At 42.3% G+C, this 16200-nt stretch overlaps 1 protein-coding gene across 1 annotated transcript; it reads right to left on the reverse strand.

Annotated features, from left to right (window-relative positions):
* Positions 1 to 9489: 9489 nt before the first annotated feature.
* On the reverse strand, positions 9490 to 14658 carry lrrc8db (leucine rich repeat containing 8 VRAC subunit Db). The gene is made up of 2 exons (XM_008297255.1): positions 14592 to 14658; positions 9490 to 12047 (listed from the first exon to the last, which is right to left on the reverse strand). Exon 2 carries the CDS (start codon positions 12043 to 12045, stop codon positions 9490 to 9492), a length of 2556 nt encoding a protein of 851 aa, XP_008295477.1. The 5' UTR covers positions 12046 to 12047; positions 14592 to 14658.
* Between the last annotated feature and the right edge of the window lie 1542 nt (positions 14659 to 16200).

Here is a 16200-nt window from a genome sequence, read left to right on the forward strand (position 1 = left end):
ACTTTGATTTTTTATTTACAACAGTGTCTACAGGTCACTTTCTTTGGAGTAAAACTGTTCCTTTGTTCTGCCTTTTTCTAACACAGTTGTGGCATGTTGTGTCCACCTGGAGTACTGTTGACCTTCTGCGAGGCAGCTAGCTAGTCAAAGAAGTCCATTTTCAAGGCTGTTCTTGCTCATATCAAAACTCCATTATAGATTTTACCTCCAGGGGAACCTAGGGCTCACAAGGTCCTTGGCAATTTTACCTGAGGAAGAAGCTAAAAGGATTTGAATCTCCCAGGATGGGTGAAGAGGGGGAGGGTGTGAGGACGAGAGAGAGGGTGGGATGCGCACCCCAGAACCCGAGCCCCTAATCTTTCTCTGCCAAGCAGGGAGCAAAGCAGAGCAAAAATGGAGATTTGGAGATGGTTCAGTGGCACTGAACCCTGAACATCAGGGCCTGCAGAAGTGGTGGAGGAGGCAGGGAAACCTTGAAAAAAACAAGAGGTGGAAACAGAAGAGCTGAGAGATTGTTGTCGAGGGATTGCCAGGGGAGCTAGTTTCAGCTCCCAGAAACAGAACTTCCAATACATTTAACATATATGAAAGAACAACAGCTCTCTCCTCACACCATCCTTAACTATGTGTACTAACAAGACAGATGGAGGCCAAAGATGCAGACACATCACATCAGGACATCTGTCACTTCATGGCAACAGCCTCCTTAATAAGTGACAAGGCTTCCTCACCCCGTGGGCACAGGATGGGGGGAGGCGGGGGTTAGTGTCTCGGAGCAGTGGCTGTGCAAAGCAGCCGTCAAAGTCATGCGGTGCCCTTTTTTTTTCTTTTTTTTTTAAACAACTTGTCCCAATTACAGCCAATCACATGCGATCTGTGCCCTTGATTATCATCCTGGGCAGTAGACATCAAAGCTGCCTTCTATGGGTGCTGACACGAGGCTGTGCAGTAATTAGTGGACTTCACTGGAGAGAGTTTCATCACCAAATGTTTTCAAAATACTGAATGTCTTAATTTGCAGGGAGGAGGGAGGACGGAGGGGGGCCTGGTTTCACGTCGGGAGAGAATAATGCCCCACAGAAATAATTAAAGCATAATTACAGCTCATCAGCTGTGCAAGTGCTCACAAAGTGCTGTCGCTGAAGATCTGCTGCTTTCCTTCGGGGCATCAGCGGAGTAGCAGGCCACAGACAGATCCAGAATTCACAGCACTGCCTCTGCTCGGACCAAATAAATGCTCATGTCTTATTACCAGAAGTACCAGGAGGAAAACGAATTGGCCACAACAGCCCAAATTCAAATTAATTTTTCTCGCAGTTTCACCGGTACTCAGAGCATGAGCGCTTATTATCCTCAATAAACACCTGCATTTGTTAAAAATATGCTGCCTGCCAAGGACAAAGCAGGCGGCACTCATCAAACCACGAGAGCCCAGGATGCACAGCAGGTCGTTAAAGCAATAACATGTCTCCTCGGCTGATGTGTCAAAGCGTATGCTCGGTGCAAGACTGAGATGCACAGATTGAGGAGCCAGTCAACCTTTTAAATTGACATCATGTTAGCCCTGTCTCCAGGATGCACTGTGGCTGCTCTGTGTTCTGTGATGACCACTTCATACGAACATGGCTGGCAGTGCCGTCCTGCGAGGGGGAAAACGCACGCTAAGTGTTTGTGACGAGTGCTAAGGCCATTGCTTGATCCCAAGGAAGTAATGAAGGCTGGACTGCAGGCCGTGTGTTTCCCTCGTCCACCTGATGGCAGGCTTATAACAACCCCGGTGTCAGGCCGGCTTAAAGTCACGCATCCTCTGTCTGCTGCTCTGCCCAGAGTTATCGTGACATATGTTTACTCCTCCCAGCCCGCAGCCGGCGAGCCAAATGGCGCTATGGTCGCCATCGAGTCTGCTGCGATGATGTCCGCCCTCTGTGCAATTCAGAAAACTAGGCGGTAGGGAGCGAGGGTTTGTTTGCATGTGTGTATGCTTGGCAGAACATCAGCTGAAAAGGAGGCTATGATAAAACACAGTGTCCTCTAGTGGTGAAGTACCGGCACAAAGCAGATCAGACGAAATGGCCTGAAAAACTGAGTGTGATACCAGAATATTGACAACACAAGACAAATATGTTACCATCAAGCATGAGCCATAAACCCGTCAGCATGAATCCATTTTTGTTTGTTTTTAACCCACATTATGTTTTTTGAATATACACTTGAAAACAGAAGTCAAACTTTTCCTGTTTTAGGTCAGTTAGGATTACCTTAATTATTTCTAATTACTAAATGTCAGAATCATGAGAGAGAGAATTTTTTTTTACCACTTTCTTCAAAGTCAGAAGTTTACATCCATTTCCTTAGTGTTTAGTAGCGTTGCCTTTAAACTGTATGACTTGGGTCAGATGTTTTGGGTTTCTTTCCACAAGCTTGTCACAATAGTTTGCTGGAAATTTGGACCATTCCTCCTGACACAACTGGTGGAACTGAGTTAGATTTGTTGGCCACCTTGCTCCACACACCTTTTCAGCTCTGCCCACAAATTTTCTCCAGGATTGAGATCAGGGCTTGTGATGGCCACTCCAAAACACTGACTTTCTTGTCCTGAAGCCTCTTTGTAACTAACCTGGTGGTATGCTTTGGGTCATTGTCCATGTGAAGACCCGTTTGCGCCCAAGCTTTAACTTCCTGGCTGATGTCTTGAGATGTTGCTTCAGTATTTCCACATAATGTTCTTTCCTCATGATGCCATCTATTTAGTGAAGTGCACCAGTCCCTCCTGCAGCAAAACACCCCCACAACATGATGCTGCCACCCCCGTGCTTCACAGTCAGGATGGTGTTCTCAGGCTTCAAGCTTCCCCCTTTTTCCTCCAAATGTAACGACGGTCATTAAGGCCAAACAATTCAGGTTTAGTTCCATCATACCGAAGGACATGTCTCCACAAATGAAGGTCTTTGTCCCTGTGTGCATTTGCAAACTGTAATCTGACTTTTTTATGTTTCTTTTGGAGTGATGTCTTCTTCCTCTCTGAGTATCCTTTCAGCCCATGTCGGTACAGGACTGGTTTCACTGTGGATAATGACTCTCTGACCAGCTTCAGCAGAATCTTCACAAAGTCTTTTGTTCTGGGGTTGATACACACATTTACACCAAAACACTTCATCTCTGGGACACAGAACCCGTCTCCTTCCTGAGCGCTATGATGGCTGGACATTCCCACGGTGTTAATAGATCCATCCATCCACTATCTATACACCACTTAATCCTCACTAGGGTTGTGGGGGGGCTGGATGGTGTTTATAACCTTCAGGCATCTAGAAATTGTACCCAAGGATGAACCAGACTTGTGGAGGTCTACAGTTCTCTTCCTGATATCTTGGCTGATTTCTTTATATTTTCCATGTTATCACAAAAGGAAGCAGTGTGTCTGAGGTTTGCCTTAAAATACATCCACAGGTGTGCCTCCATTTAACTCAGATGTTGTCAATTAACCAATCAAAAGCTTCCAAAGCCATGACATCATCATCTGAGCTTTCCCAAATAGTTTCAAGGCGTAGTAATCTTAGTGTATGTAAACTTCTGATTCTGAAGAAAGTAGTAAAAAAAAAATATCTAAGACATTCTCTCATTATTCTGGCATTTAGCAAATAGAAATAATTTTGGTAAAACTAACTGACCTAAAACAGGAAAAGTTTAGTCTGATTTAATGTCAAACAGTGAGAAAAAAAATTAAGGTCTTTTTATACCGTGTATGTAAACTTCTGACTTCAACTGTATGTGATAAACTATAGTTCCACTCATAAAGTGGTGAAGAGCAAGACACTGGCCAGTATGCTTTAGTGTCAGCTTCCTTCTGCTGCACACTTCATATCCACTATCATCAACATGCTCTTGTTCAAGTCCATGTCGTGTGCTTGAATGGCCGGAGGTCTTGAGTGGATCCTGTTGAACTGATGCTGCCTTGTGTAAACTCCTTAACCACCGCCATCTTCAGCTGATTCAGATTTGATTTAAAGATGCCATGTTCTGTTGAGGGGCTGCAAGGTGGCGCAGTTGGTAGCACTGTTGCCTCGCAGCAAGAAGGTCGCCGGTTTGCGTCCCGGTGGGGGCACCGGAATCTTTCTGCGTGGAGTTTGCATGTTCTCCCCGTGCAGCGTGGGTTCTCTCCGGGTTCTCCGGCTTTCCTCCCACACAGTCCAAAAACATGTTGAGGTTAATTGGTGATTCTAAATTGTCCGTAGGTGTGAATGTGAGTGTGCTTGGTTGTCTGTCTCTAAGTGTAGCCCTGTGATAGACTGGTGACCTGTCCAGGGTGTCCCCTGCCTTCACCCTGAGTCGGCTGGGATAGACTCCAGCCCCCCATGACCCTAGTGAGGATTAAGCGGTGTATAGATAATGGATGGATGGATGGATGGATGGATGGATGTTCTGTTGACTCTGCCGGTGTTTTGGAGTTTAAAAAAATTCGATTTGTCCCCAAAGTAGCTCAAGAGTGCTACTTTTGAAAGAGGTTTTTGCAAAATTGGCCTTTTCTCCAACCAGCTGTTAACACTGAACAAAATAAAGGCAGCTACAATCAACAACAGGACATCATAAAGCTTGAATACAAGAAAAATCAATAACTAAACTAAAATCCTTTCTTGTTAGAAGCCAAACCAGTTTTAAACAAACATAAAAAACTAAAAACAAACATGGTAGATATCTGGCCGACGAAGCTTCGTCATGATGTTTAATATTGAATACATTAAACTTTATTTATGGAGCCTGTTCGAAGATTACAAGATTAAGAGTGCATCAAAAAGCAGAAAAATAAAACAGGCAAGTCATAAAAACATCAGATTGTGGAAGACAGATAAAAACACAATATAATGTATAAAAACCAGCACAGTGTTTGAAAAAGTAAAAGCATTTTCAAAAAAAAAAAAAAAATACAGATCAATGTAAATTAAGCTCAGATCCAAACCAGGACAGGCTCTCTCATAACAATATGTTTTTAGAGGAGACTTTAAAGAGGTCACTGACTCAGTCGACCTGATTTCCTCGGGCAGATCATCCCAGAGCCTCGGGGGCCGCGATTGTAAACGTCCCCCTTTAGCTTTCAGCTGAAGCAAACAAAAGATCTCAGGCGGTGAGAAAAGGAAATAAGACGTCACATAGCTGTGAGAGAGGCCATCGAGGGCCTTAGAAGTGATCAGTAGTTGTCTTAAAAACACTAGGAACCAGTGTGAAGGGGGTAAAACTGGATCGATGTGATGCTTCTACTGGTTCTGGTTGCTTTCTGTACAGTTTTACATTTGATTCAGGCAGATAAACAGACTGTTGCAGGTGTGATGGGATAAAATGGTCTCAGTGTCCTTGAAAGCTAAGATAGACAGTGTTTTTGAAATATTTTGTAGATGATAAAAACGTGATTGTACAAACTTTGTGGTGTTCTGATCAAATCTTAAGATTACTGTCAAACCCAACAACACGCTATCAGGCTTGATATGATCCAAACAGCATCCAGCTGATGGTAGAATGAGTTTTGTCTTGTGCTGCAACTCAAGACTAACAGTGCAGATGACACCTCCATGTTTTCTAGATGATTGTCCCTAATGTGCAATATGGGGATGCAGTAATAACAACGTCGTAACACAACACAGCTTGCAGCTTCACACTCGCTGAAAACAACTTAATTACCAACGTATTCAGCACCATTTATTGGTTTGAAATTATTGTCTGATAAGCAACAAAGAACAAAAAAATAGCCTGGATCGTTAACAATATGTGTGGTAAATAGTGTTCAGAGATTCACAGAAAGTCATGTAATAATGATCTACGTCCACAAGAGGGCAACACCACACAAGCATTGTGTTATGTGTGACACTTTGTGCCACATCTACAACCTTTCCTGGGAAGATGTAGTGAGATGCTAGAACCTTATTCCATGTATATTACAGTATATTCATGAGGTTAATCATGACTGTAGTTTTCTATTTTAAATGCAACATTCTGGAAGTCTCTTAACTCTCTGAACCTCAAAACCTGCCAGCAGATTTGAAAATCTATCTTTGAAACAATCATCAAAATGACGCCTTTCATCAGCCAAAAACTTTAAAAACAGCAAGAATGGTTGGATTTTCAACTTTCCAACAGTCCTTGAATTACTCATCCGTGACAGGCTGGAAAACTTAACCGTAGCTAAACTCACAATCATAACATGTCATCAAAATCTCATGGGAAAATTCTTGTTAGCACAACCAAGAAGTGATAATTGAGTCAGCTGCCACTAGTAGACACATGTGGAAACCCATTAAAATTGTAAATAGTTAAATATCTATAGGATGTAGAGTCACTTTTTTGTTTTTTACACCTGTAGAGACACAAATGTCGGATATGTTAAATCCATGTTTTTTCATTTTTTGTTGAAATAATGAAAGAAATTCAGCATTTTAAAAAAATTTTTTTTTAATAGTTGGTATCATAGCTGGTATTTTTAAGTTCTCTCTACTTCTACCCATGGTTTTGTTGTATCCATAGAGGTGCAGGACTTTATATTGCCGTGAGCAATGAGGCCACAGTGCGTAAAAATGTGACAGGAGCAAAAAAATGGCCAAAAACTGCTCGGGGTAATATTGCACGATCAATTTTGTCAGTTTTACTGAGAGAGGGACTCTGGTTTATGCACCTGCAGGAACTGTTATGAGTCTGAGTTCTTTCCAGTTTTAGTCTTTCACCAAATGTAAACCTGTAATGGAAGTTAGTGGAATAGAAATGTTGACCTGCTCGCACTCTGTCTGCAGCCTCATGTTGTATTTATGATATATAAAGTTTGTTTATAGCTTCTGGAGAGGCCGCAGCAGAATCACAAACCCACACGAACTGCTGACGGATACAAAAATCATGTGATGTTAAAAATAACATGGTTGTAGTGTTTGAATTTATTCCACTGAAGTTTTTTGATGTATCTCAGTGTTCATATTCATACAGCTCAGCTCGTATTCATCATGTTCAGAAACTTCGTTAAAATATTTATTTAAAAAAAAAAAAAGCTGGAAAATAGAAGTTGGCCTAAAGATGCAACATGAGGAGAAAATACATTATTTTCTTGTGTGATAATGGATAAACAAAGACAATCATTTAAAACCACCAGGGACTTCAGAATAACTGCATAATTATATGGGATTATTAAAAAATATGTGTTTTTGTGCAAAAACTGAGCATTTTTCTCATCCATTGAATAACAGTGTTAGCAACAGTATAATAATTCCTTTATTCATATAGCACATTTTAAAAACCAGTTTACAAAGTGCTGTGCAGAAAGGACACATTAAAGACGATGAGAAAATACACGCAAAGTACATGATCAATGTATTGTTTACAAGAATAAAACAGATTCAGACACAACAGCAAAAGTACAACTAATTCAAAGCGTCGCTGTGGTTTGGCTGAAAGGAATTTGTCGTCTGCTCCTTTGAAAAAACAAACTACATTTAAAAATAATGGCAAGATTTAGGAGTGATGAAGTAAAGAAGAGGGCTGAAGGGAACCGTTGTAATACTGGTGTCTGACATGGAGAGTGGAATGCATAAGTTTAATCTGAACACTTCATTGTCTGGGGTCTGTATTGTTGTTGTTGCACAAATATCAAACTGTCTTAAATGTCAAGAGTAAAAATTTAAAATTGGGAATGAACAGCCATCGAGCAACTCAAGGTCTACTTACGAACTGTTTTCCGGAGCTCTCTGTGGTCTTGGTCAGGAGATGCTTGTTTCTGTAAATCCTCCTGTAAATGATTATATGGTTGAAGCAGGTAAGTGGACCTTGAATTAAGACTGTTCATTACAAAAACAACATTTTTGCAGGGTTCTTTCACTGAAATTACAAAAAGACGTTTTCTTATAACAGCATACAGCCGTCACCATAGTTTTGGTCTCTTGTGCCAAACTTGAATCTAATTTTGCTTGTGCTGCTCACAGCATTTTAAAAAATTCAAAAGCGGCACCGCTTCCCGTAAACAACGTCCTGCTTACTCGGGATAATTTTTCTATAACATGTTTACTTTGAAGTTAATTATAAATTAGTTATAAAGTGCTTGATAAAACTAAAACCAGCGAGGTCTGTGAGTTATTCCTCTGAGTGGAAGCACAGTTTGTGGTAAAAGATTCTGATGGTAAATTTGTTAGTATATTAAAAATGAATAAAAAAAATAAAAGACAAATATCTATTACATTTCTGTGTAACTGTACACCAGATCTGATGGTATCTTATTTGTAACTTCAGTGAACTGACCCTTTAGAGTGATAGTTTTGAAGTTCAGTTTGTTTGGGGAAGAGTTAGATGGGAAGAGTGATACCACTTTAAGTTATGCTAATTATGAAGCTACAGTTAGCTGGTTAGCTGAGCGTAGCATAAAGACTGTGCGTACAGGGAAACTAGCAGCCTGGATGTTGTACAAACAACACATACAAGTTAACAGATGTACAAGTTGGTGAGCTTTAGAGGTACTAATAAACTGTTTCACTTTGGGCAGACCCAGACTAGCCGTTTCCAGTCTTAATGCTAAGCTAAGCTAAGCAACTCATGGCTGTAGCGTCAGATTTAAACCTGCAATGAGAAACTTCCGTCTCTCCGTTCTGGCAGTGACGGTCATGACGCAAACGCTGTTGATGTGCGATCATGCCTCAAAGTTTGACGCTCTTCTTTAGTAAACTGTAAACCATTCCTATGAATAGAAGTTCCTTTTTTTATCTGGAGCATCAGAAGTTTTTCTTGGCACTTTTTAGGTTTCTCGCCATATTCGTTGCTGCTGTAGCCTCTTCCATCTCTGTCGCTGCCCTCTTTTGGTAAAACAATCATTGGAAGTTGGTGTAGAAAGCGCCACAAACCAGACTGTAAACATAGACTGCTGTTTCTCTCCTTCAGCAAACCAAGTTAACCACTAAGTCGTTTATCTGGGGCTTAATCAGCATCGTGTAAACATATTTTTCTAAAACATAGCAGACGTTCATTTAGATGTAAAACTCCAGCACTCAATCTTTAATGGTGAGATATGACTATATAAATGTGTGGTATCAATCTTGCATCAAACTCTTGGTTTGACAATTAAAATCATTGAGCACAATCTAAAGAAAACCAAATAAAATCACAGCAATAAAAGGGGACCGTTTCAATATCATACAAAGATGCCTAATTCTTTTAAATGTACTTCTGCATACAAAAGGTTTAGAAATCGCAAATATTTGAACTACTAATATGAGCTCACATGAACTGAAAACAAAATGAAAAAAGAGGAAATCCAGACATGACACAAACCATAATAGTTTCGGTGGTTCAGCTAAAGTTTTTCCAGTGGTACTGACCTTATATGTGTTGTGCTATGTTCACTTTATAAGTTGCTAAAAGACAATGAAACATACTCTAACCTAAACTACTGTTTCTAATGGTGCGATTTAAAAAAAATACTTTTTCCATCAAAGACGAAATGTTCAGCGTTTGACGCCAAACAGAATAGCACTACCGTCCGTCACTCAGACATTTACACCCGTTTGCAAAAGAAACACTAGATTCCTGATTGATGCTCTCTTTGACTTCGATGGGCAGCGAGTCAAACAGGTGATCTTCCACCATCAGGCAGCTCCTGCGGAGGAGGCAGCACTGACCGAGCTGAGCCGGGAGGCGATCCAGACAGTTTCCCTTCAATTCCAGATGCGTGAGCTGCGAGAGATGGCCAATTTTCTCAGGAATGGAGGAGATGCAGTTGTGGCTCAGACATAATGTCCTTAGTTTGGTGCACTTGAACAGTTGCTTGGGGACTATCTCAACTTTGTTGCCTGTAATGGCAAAATGCTGGAGGTTCTGCAGGAAGCCCACCTCCAGCGGTATCACCACTATAGAGTTATGGCTAAGATCGAGGTGCCTCAACTTGAGAAGGGTGAATAGCGGTGACGGTAGAGACTCCAGCTTGTTGTGTGAGAGATAGAGCGACTCCAGGTTTTTGACATGGCTGATGGACAGTGGAATGGTGATGATCTTATTGTGCCAAAGTTTGAGGCACGTTAGTCTTTTGAGGTGCTGGAAGCTGATGACCTCCTCAATGGAGCGAATGTTGTTGGACTTTAGATCGAGTTCCTGAAGGTTGTTCAAACTGAAGATGGCGTGGGGGATTCGCTCCAGCTCGCAGTTGAGAAGCTCCAGCTCTGCAAGATTCATCATTTTCTTCAAACTGTTCAGCACTAAGAGCTTCGTCCCGTCATTGTGAATGACCAGTTTGAGCAGGTGCGGCGACAGATCCGTGATGTTTGTCGGGATCTTTGTGAGGTTGCTTTTCAGATGCAGGATCTTTAAGTGCCTGAGATCGCGCAGAGACTCGAGTCCGATCAGTTTGTTGTTTTCAGAGTTCAGGTTACCGACCAAATACAGTTCCCTCAAATTTTTCAACAAGTACACCCAGCTGGGAATCTCAGCGACGTCTGTAAATTTGACATGAAGGCACCGGAGGTGATCGCGTAGGAAAATGAAAGCAGTCTGCTCAACTTTGGCAGGACAGTGGTAGAAGTGCAGCTCCTGGAGGTTTATCATTTGAGAGATCTTAGCGGTTATCCTCGCCTCTGGGATCAATTCTAGTTTCAAGATTTCCAAATCAGTCAGATCGAACACAGCATCCGGAACTCCAGAGAGCATGAAGAGGTGAAGCTCCAACTTTTCTTGAGGATTGCGCGTTACATGCTGCCGCAACTTCTCAAAGGTCCACTCGTGGTTTAGACTGATCTCCCGAAGTTTGTTCTCACTCACCTCAGAGAGAAAAACCCCAAAACGCTTCGAATACAGCTGGTCGTACTGATCGACCATGTGGAGGAGGAACGCAAAGTCGTTCTTAACATCAGGAATGTCACTGAAGCTGCTCTCCTCTCTGACTTTCTCAAAGGAATACTCCTTAAGAGGTCGCCGAAAAAGCCAGAACAGCGTGTAAATGCAGATAACGCCGTAAACGCATATGAGAGCGATATAGCTGACGAGGAGCTTCTTTAACATAAATGCCATGTTGTGTGTACACTGGAACTTTGCATATCCAGTCAAATGCTTTATTTCAGGCTCACACACATGATCAAAATCTATAGAGGCAACAAATGTCATCGTGTAGCACAGAATCAAGATAAACTTCACTGTTTTGATGACTGTCTGAATGGCATAGAGTCTGTAAATCAAATCACTGTCCTCCACATGGGCACGGAATTTCCTCACTTTTTCGAACAGGGCCTTCGCTTGCTCGCCGTCTTTCTTGTCCAGTATGGTCATGGAGGGAACTTCGCTCACGAGCTTCTCAGCGGAGAACGTGACCCCAGATTTAGTCAGTATCGGGGCGGACTGGTTGGGACTCCCCTCCTCGCTGCTTGTGGACAGATGTTTCAGGAGAGACGAGGCACCAGCCAGCCTCTGCTTGTTCTCCTCCGAGTCCTCACACGCCGTCTCAGACAGAGCTTTAGTGGTCCAAGGGGACTCGAAACATTTTCCCAGTATGGACACAAAATGTTCTATTTTCGAACTTGTCTTTGGGTATTTGAACCAGAAGTTGCTACTGACCATCAATACAATAGTGTGGATTAGAGCGAGGTATGGGAAATATTTGGAGTACCAAGGAAGGGCGACGTGGTAGCACATCTGGTTGACAAAAACATACTGCTGAAAGTCCAGCTTGGTCCTGACGCCCGTGGGCTGCGGCTGCCCAAAAGTAGGCGACTGTGTGAAGTGAATTGTCGGGGCGATGCTGTCGGGAGGCCTTTTAGCCATCAGAGGGGCCGCCTGCTCCCCAATGGCGCTCTCTTTGTTCCACAAGCCATCAGCCGGCTCCGGTGTTTGGGGTCCCAGGAAGCCCCCGGCCCCCTCCGGCGTTTGTTCCAGAATGGGAAGACAAACCACCTGGTCCTTAGTTAACTGCATGGTTCCAGAAAATATGGCCAACATCAGCATGACAATACCAAGATAATCCATGAAGACATCCCACCATGGCTTCAGTATTCGGTAAGTTGGCTGGATGTCATTCAGGGAGGCTACTTCTGTGAGGGTGAACATTCCTGCAACAGAGAATTTGAATTAATAAGAAGAACATGAATACAGCTGTTTCTGCATTCTGATAGAAGTAGTTCTTCTCCCATGTTCAGTCTAAAATGCATCCATGTTCTCAACCAGGTATTTACCCTTAGATGGCTGACAAAGTGGTAAACCAAAAAAAACTGACATTGCAGTGTTTAGTTTTTCAGCAATATACACTGGAATATAAAAAAAAATACAGGATTTTCTACCAGATAAAAAAAACTCTTAGTTGGAAAGAATTATTCACTCTCTAATAATTGGGTACATTTTGCAGGGCAGCGCATCTACGTTGAAAATAAAACACATTTTTAAAAAGTGGAGAAAATAATCAAAATGACGTTATATTGCCAAACACTGTTTGCACCAGATCCCGAAAACTAAAAACTCAGCGCTCCTCAACACAACAGTGAAGCCAGAAGTGACTCAGCTGCAACCGACGGTCATGTGACAAAAATTCAGAGACTTTTCAGCTGAACTGGGATGAACTGCAGGCTGTGTTAACACACTGCAGATAGGAAGAAAGTATGGAAACAAAGTAAAAATGCAAGTGTTCAGATATCTATAGTATGTAGATGTCTGTGTGAAGATTCCAGGTCATGGTTATTCTTGTAGATTAATCGTAGCGACTGGACTTGCTTGAGTTCCTTGTAGACGTTTCCCCTCTCATCTCTTGGATATTGTTACGAGAATATAGTATGTAGAGTTGCCATTACGTTCCATTAACGGTAGCACCAAACTGGACAAATGTTGTACATGTTGAGTACAGCTTCTGTCAATTACATAATCAAAGAAATTGAACTTAAGTTCTTTCTTTTTAATGATTAATGGCATTAGAATTGGTCATAAGGTGCATTAGACATTTTGCAGTTGTCTATACTGTTGTGTTGTTTCTATAGAGGTGCAGGATTTCATATTGCAATGAAAAATGAGCCCACAGTGAGAAAAAATGTGACAGGAGCGAATAAAAACCCGTTAACTGCTCGGAGTTCAGAGGGTTGATGTTGCATTTGGCGGTGGCTGCTGAGTTTATGTCTAGTTGTAATCCATTATTTACATCCTGCAGGGCTTTGATTGGGTTCAGAGAACTCCGGTACAGAAGGACTCTGTGCATCTGTAATCCACTGTAATCCAGCACAACAGTCTTGTTATAAGTCATACATTTAGTAACACCAAGAATTTTAAGTGACCCTGACAGACAGAGAAATGTTGCTGCTTGATTATTTTGTTGTATTGGATGTCAGAAGGAGCCCTTCACCTTCGTTATAGCGACATATTTAACATAAAGGCTGCTCATTATTCAGCTTGAGTAGTTTTTTAAAGGAAAACACTGAATATTTTTTGGTTTCTTTCCTCCTTTGACAAATATCTTTTGGACAAAACAAGACCTTTGTCATCTCAACATTTTGCCCCATTGTCTGACATTTTATAGGTCACACAGCTCATCAATTAATGGAAAAGATAATCGACAGATGCATCGACAAAGAAGTAATCATTAGCTGCAGGCCGAGCATTTAGGCTTGTTGACTGAGCGCGTGAGGAAATGTGTGTCTGTCTCATCCAAAATGACCGATATAAAGCCCCCACCCTGCCTGATGGTGTGTGCTTCTTTAAATTAGGACCCGTGTCAAACATGAGCTCAATAAATAGTTCCATCTATTAAAGCTGCACTGGTGGAATTAGGTGGTTTTGAGTGGGGTCTCAACACATACTGTTAAAGCAGCACTAATTAAAACAGATGCAATGATGTGAAGTCATCACACATCACCGAATAGAAGCACCGACTGCAGAGCTACAGGACTGCACCGGTTTTATTTATGTACTGTCCAGTGCACGGTGGATTGTGAGCTGCTGATAATAGACAGAGAGAATAGAGAGTTTCTCCCTGGCGCGTTTGGAGGAGGATCAGACAGGACAGCCTGGTGGATTTAGAGGAGGCTGCCCTTGAACTGGGGCACAAACAAAGACATGTGTTGTCTGCTGCAACCTGAATCATCTATCACATGTCTTTTCTGTGCACCTCACTTTAAAATAACCCACAGAATTCACAATCACGTGTCCTGCCACCACCACCACCATCACAGTGGCTGTGTGCAGCACTGACATGTTGACTGAATGCTGTTGGTGCAGATGGAACACTCAGTACGCACAAACTGCTCTGGTCCTGTTAGTATTTAAAACAAATAAAAATAAAATAACGACCTATTAAATAAAAAGAGCGATCATTTGTGCACCACTGCGGCTACAATCTATTGTGTGTATCATGAAGGTCAGCGTTGTGAGCAGGCTGAGACCGGCTCCAGCAGCGAGACGCATCCATGGACGCCAAACAAGAGGTGGAGCTGATGTGAACCGCAGCGCTCAACGTTACACCGAAAAACCTCCATCCGACCACATTAAAGCAGCAAATCCAACAACATTAACAATCCACCGGGTCTCCCATCGCCGTGTGGCCGCTGCCAACCACCGGGCCGAAGCGCTGCGGCTGTTTGCGGAGCCCAGATGAGGAGCTGCGCGCAGATACGCACCTTCAGGGGGGTCTGATCCGGTTACGTGGACGGCGGCGGTACCGAGCGGTTACAGTCCATGTTCCGCCGATGCGATGAAGCCGTCCATTCTTCGCAGCAGTGGGAACCGTGGGCCTGCTGGCGGGGCAGTAAGCAGCTTAAGCGGACTCCCCCCACTCCGCCTCAGATGGTCGGCTCCTCCGCCTGTGCGTGGCGCGGCGGCAGCTGCTGGAGGCGGATGCTGCTCTCCGTGTGCTCAGGCCGCCCGGCTCTGCTGTGGTGAGCAGCAGGAAGCTCTCCTGAAGGCGCACACAGCTCGTTCCTCCACATCAGGAGCCGATGAAGAGCGTTTTTGAATGTTGGACAGTAAGCTGGAGGATGGCACGCTGGAGTTAGGGACCGTCGCAAAAGGGCAACAGCCTAATTTAAAGTTAAATCACAGCTTTGGTTTGCTGTTCCAAAAACACTAAACAAAAGCTCTCACTTGAAAATGTAGTCAAGAAACGTTCATGGTGTCTTTCCCTGCATTTAAAAAAAAATATATCTCAGAGGAGAAAACCCCTGTTTGTTATCAGAGACACTAAAAACTAACTTTATTTTCATCTGGATCTCAGTCCCATCCTTTGCAAAATGTAGTTTTGCTGTTTTTCCCAATCGTGACATAACATTTTCAAGTCAAGCTTCAGTTCAGCATTCAGCCGTGTAATAGATTTAACACATGATGGAGCTCTACCACATGAAATACCATCAAATGGCCACACAAGTCACCATGAATCTGTTACACCACTGACATGACAGTTTAAACCCTTCACAGCATTCACAATGAACCACATAACACACAGTGATCAGCATGAACAACTCCTGAATCTGCTGGAGTTAAATGAAATTGAATTGCAGCAGTAATTTCATTATTTAGTAGCCTCATTTGTCCTAAATTGCAGCCCTTGCGATTTGCTAATTGCACTGTTTCAAACTGCGTCCATTAATTGTTCAGCCCTACTTAAAACCAATCTGTTCTTGGTATCTTTGCACTCTACGTACATCACAACCTACGAGCCAAGAGCTGAAAATGAGCCCTTAGGCTAACACTGGTACATTAACAGCGGTGCTGATCAATGTGCATTATTCCCGCAAAAAAGAAAAGAAAAAAAGAAATCATGAATAAAATGGAACGATAATTAAATATGTAAGAGATTTAGCAGAGCCTCATTCCTTTGTATAACCCTTTTTTATTTAGATTTTTACTTTACAAATGTCATTTTTTAAGTAAACTTTCGTGAAACTACAAGAGAGAGAGAAAAAAGAACAAATGCATTGTGAGAAGTTTCTTTTTGCATTCACAAAATTTAATACAAATTGGAGTCTTGTTTACTAATGAATTACTCTCGTAATTCAGACAATAGCTCATTGCAAGATCCAGATCCTGTAATTACAAGACATGATTTTGGAATAAAGAGGTAGTCCTAGTAGTCCTACAAATGCTTCTTCTTTTACTGTTTGCTTGCTAGCACGATGTATTTCTGTACTTGAGGAACAAAATTCTGCATCTTAAATGACTGAATTTTTATTTAATTGCACCCCAAAGCTCTTACATTGTTGGCAAATATTTTGTTCTTACTAGTTTTTCTTA

Source organism: Stegastes partitus, unplaced genomic scaffold, assembly GCF_000690725.1.
Source record: "Stegastes partitus isolate 25-593 unplaced genomic scaffold, Stegastes_partitus-1.0.2 Scaffold25, whole genome shotgun sequence".
NCBI lineage: Eukaryota > Metazoa > Chordata > Actinopteri > Pomacentridae > Stegastes > Stegastes partitus.

Bases quoted from the DNA above. Each gene is read 5' to 3' on its own strand.
- lrrc8db (XM_008297255.1), bottom strand. From the start codon at position 12,045: ATGTTCACCCTCACAGAAGTAGCCTCCCTGAATGACATCCAGCCAACT.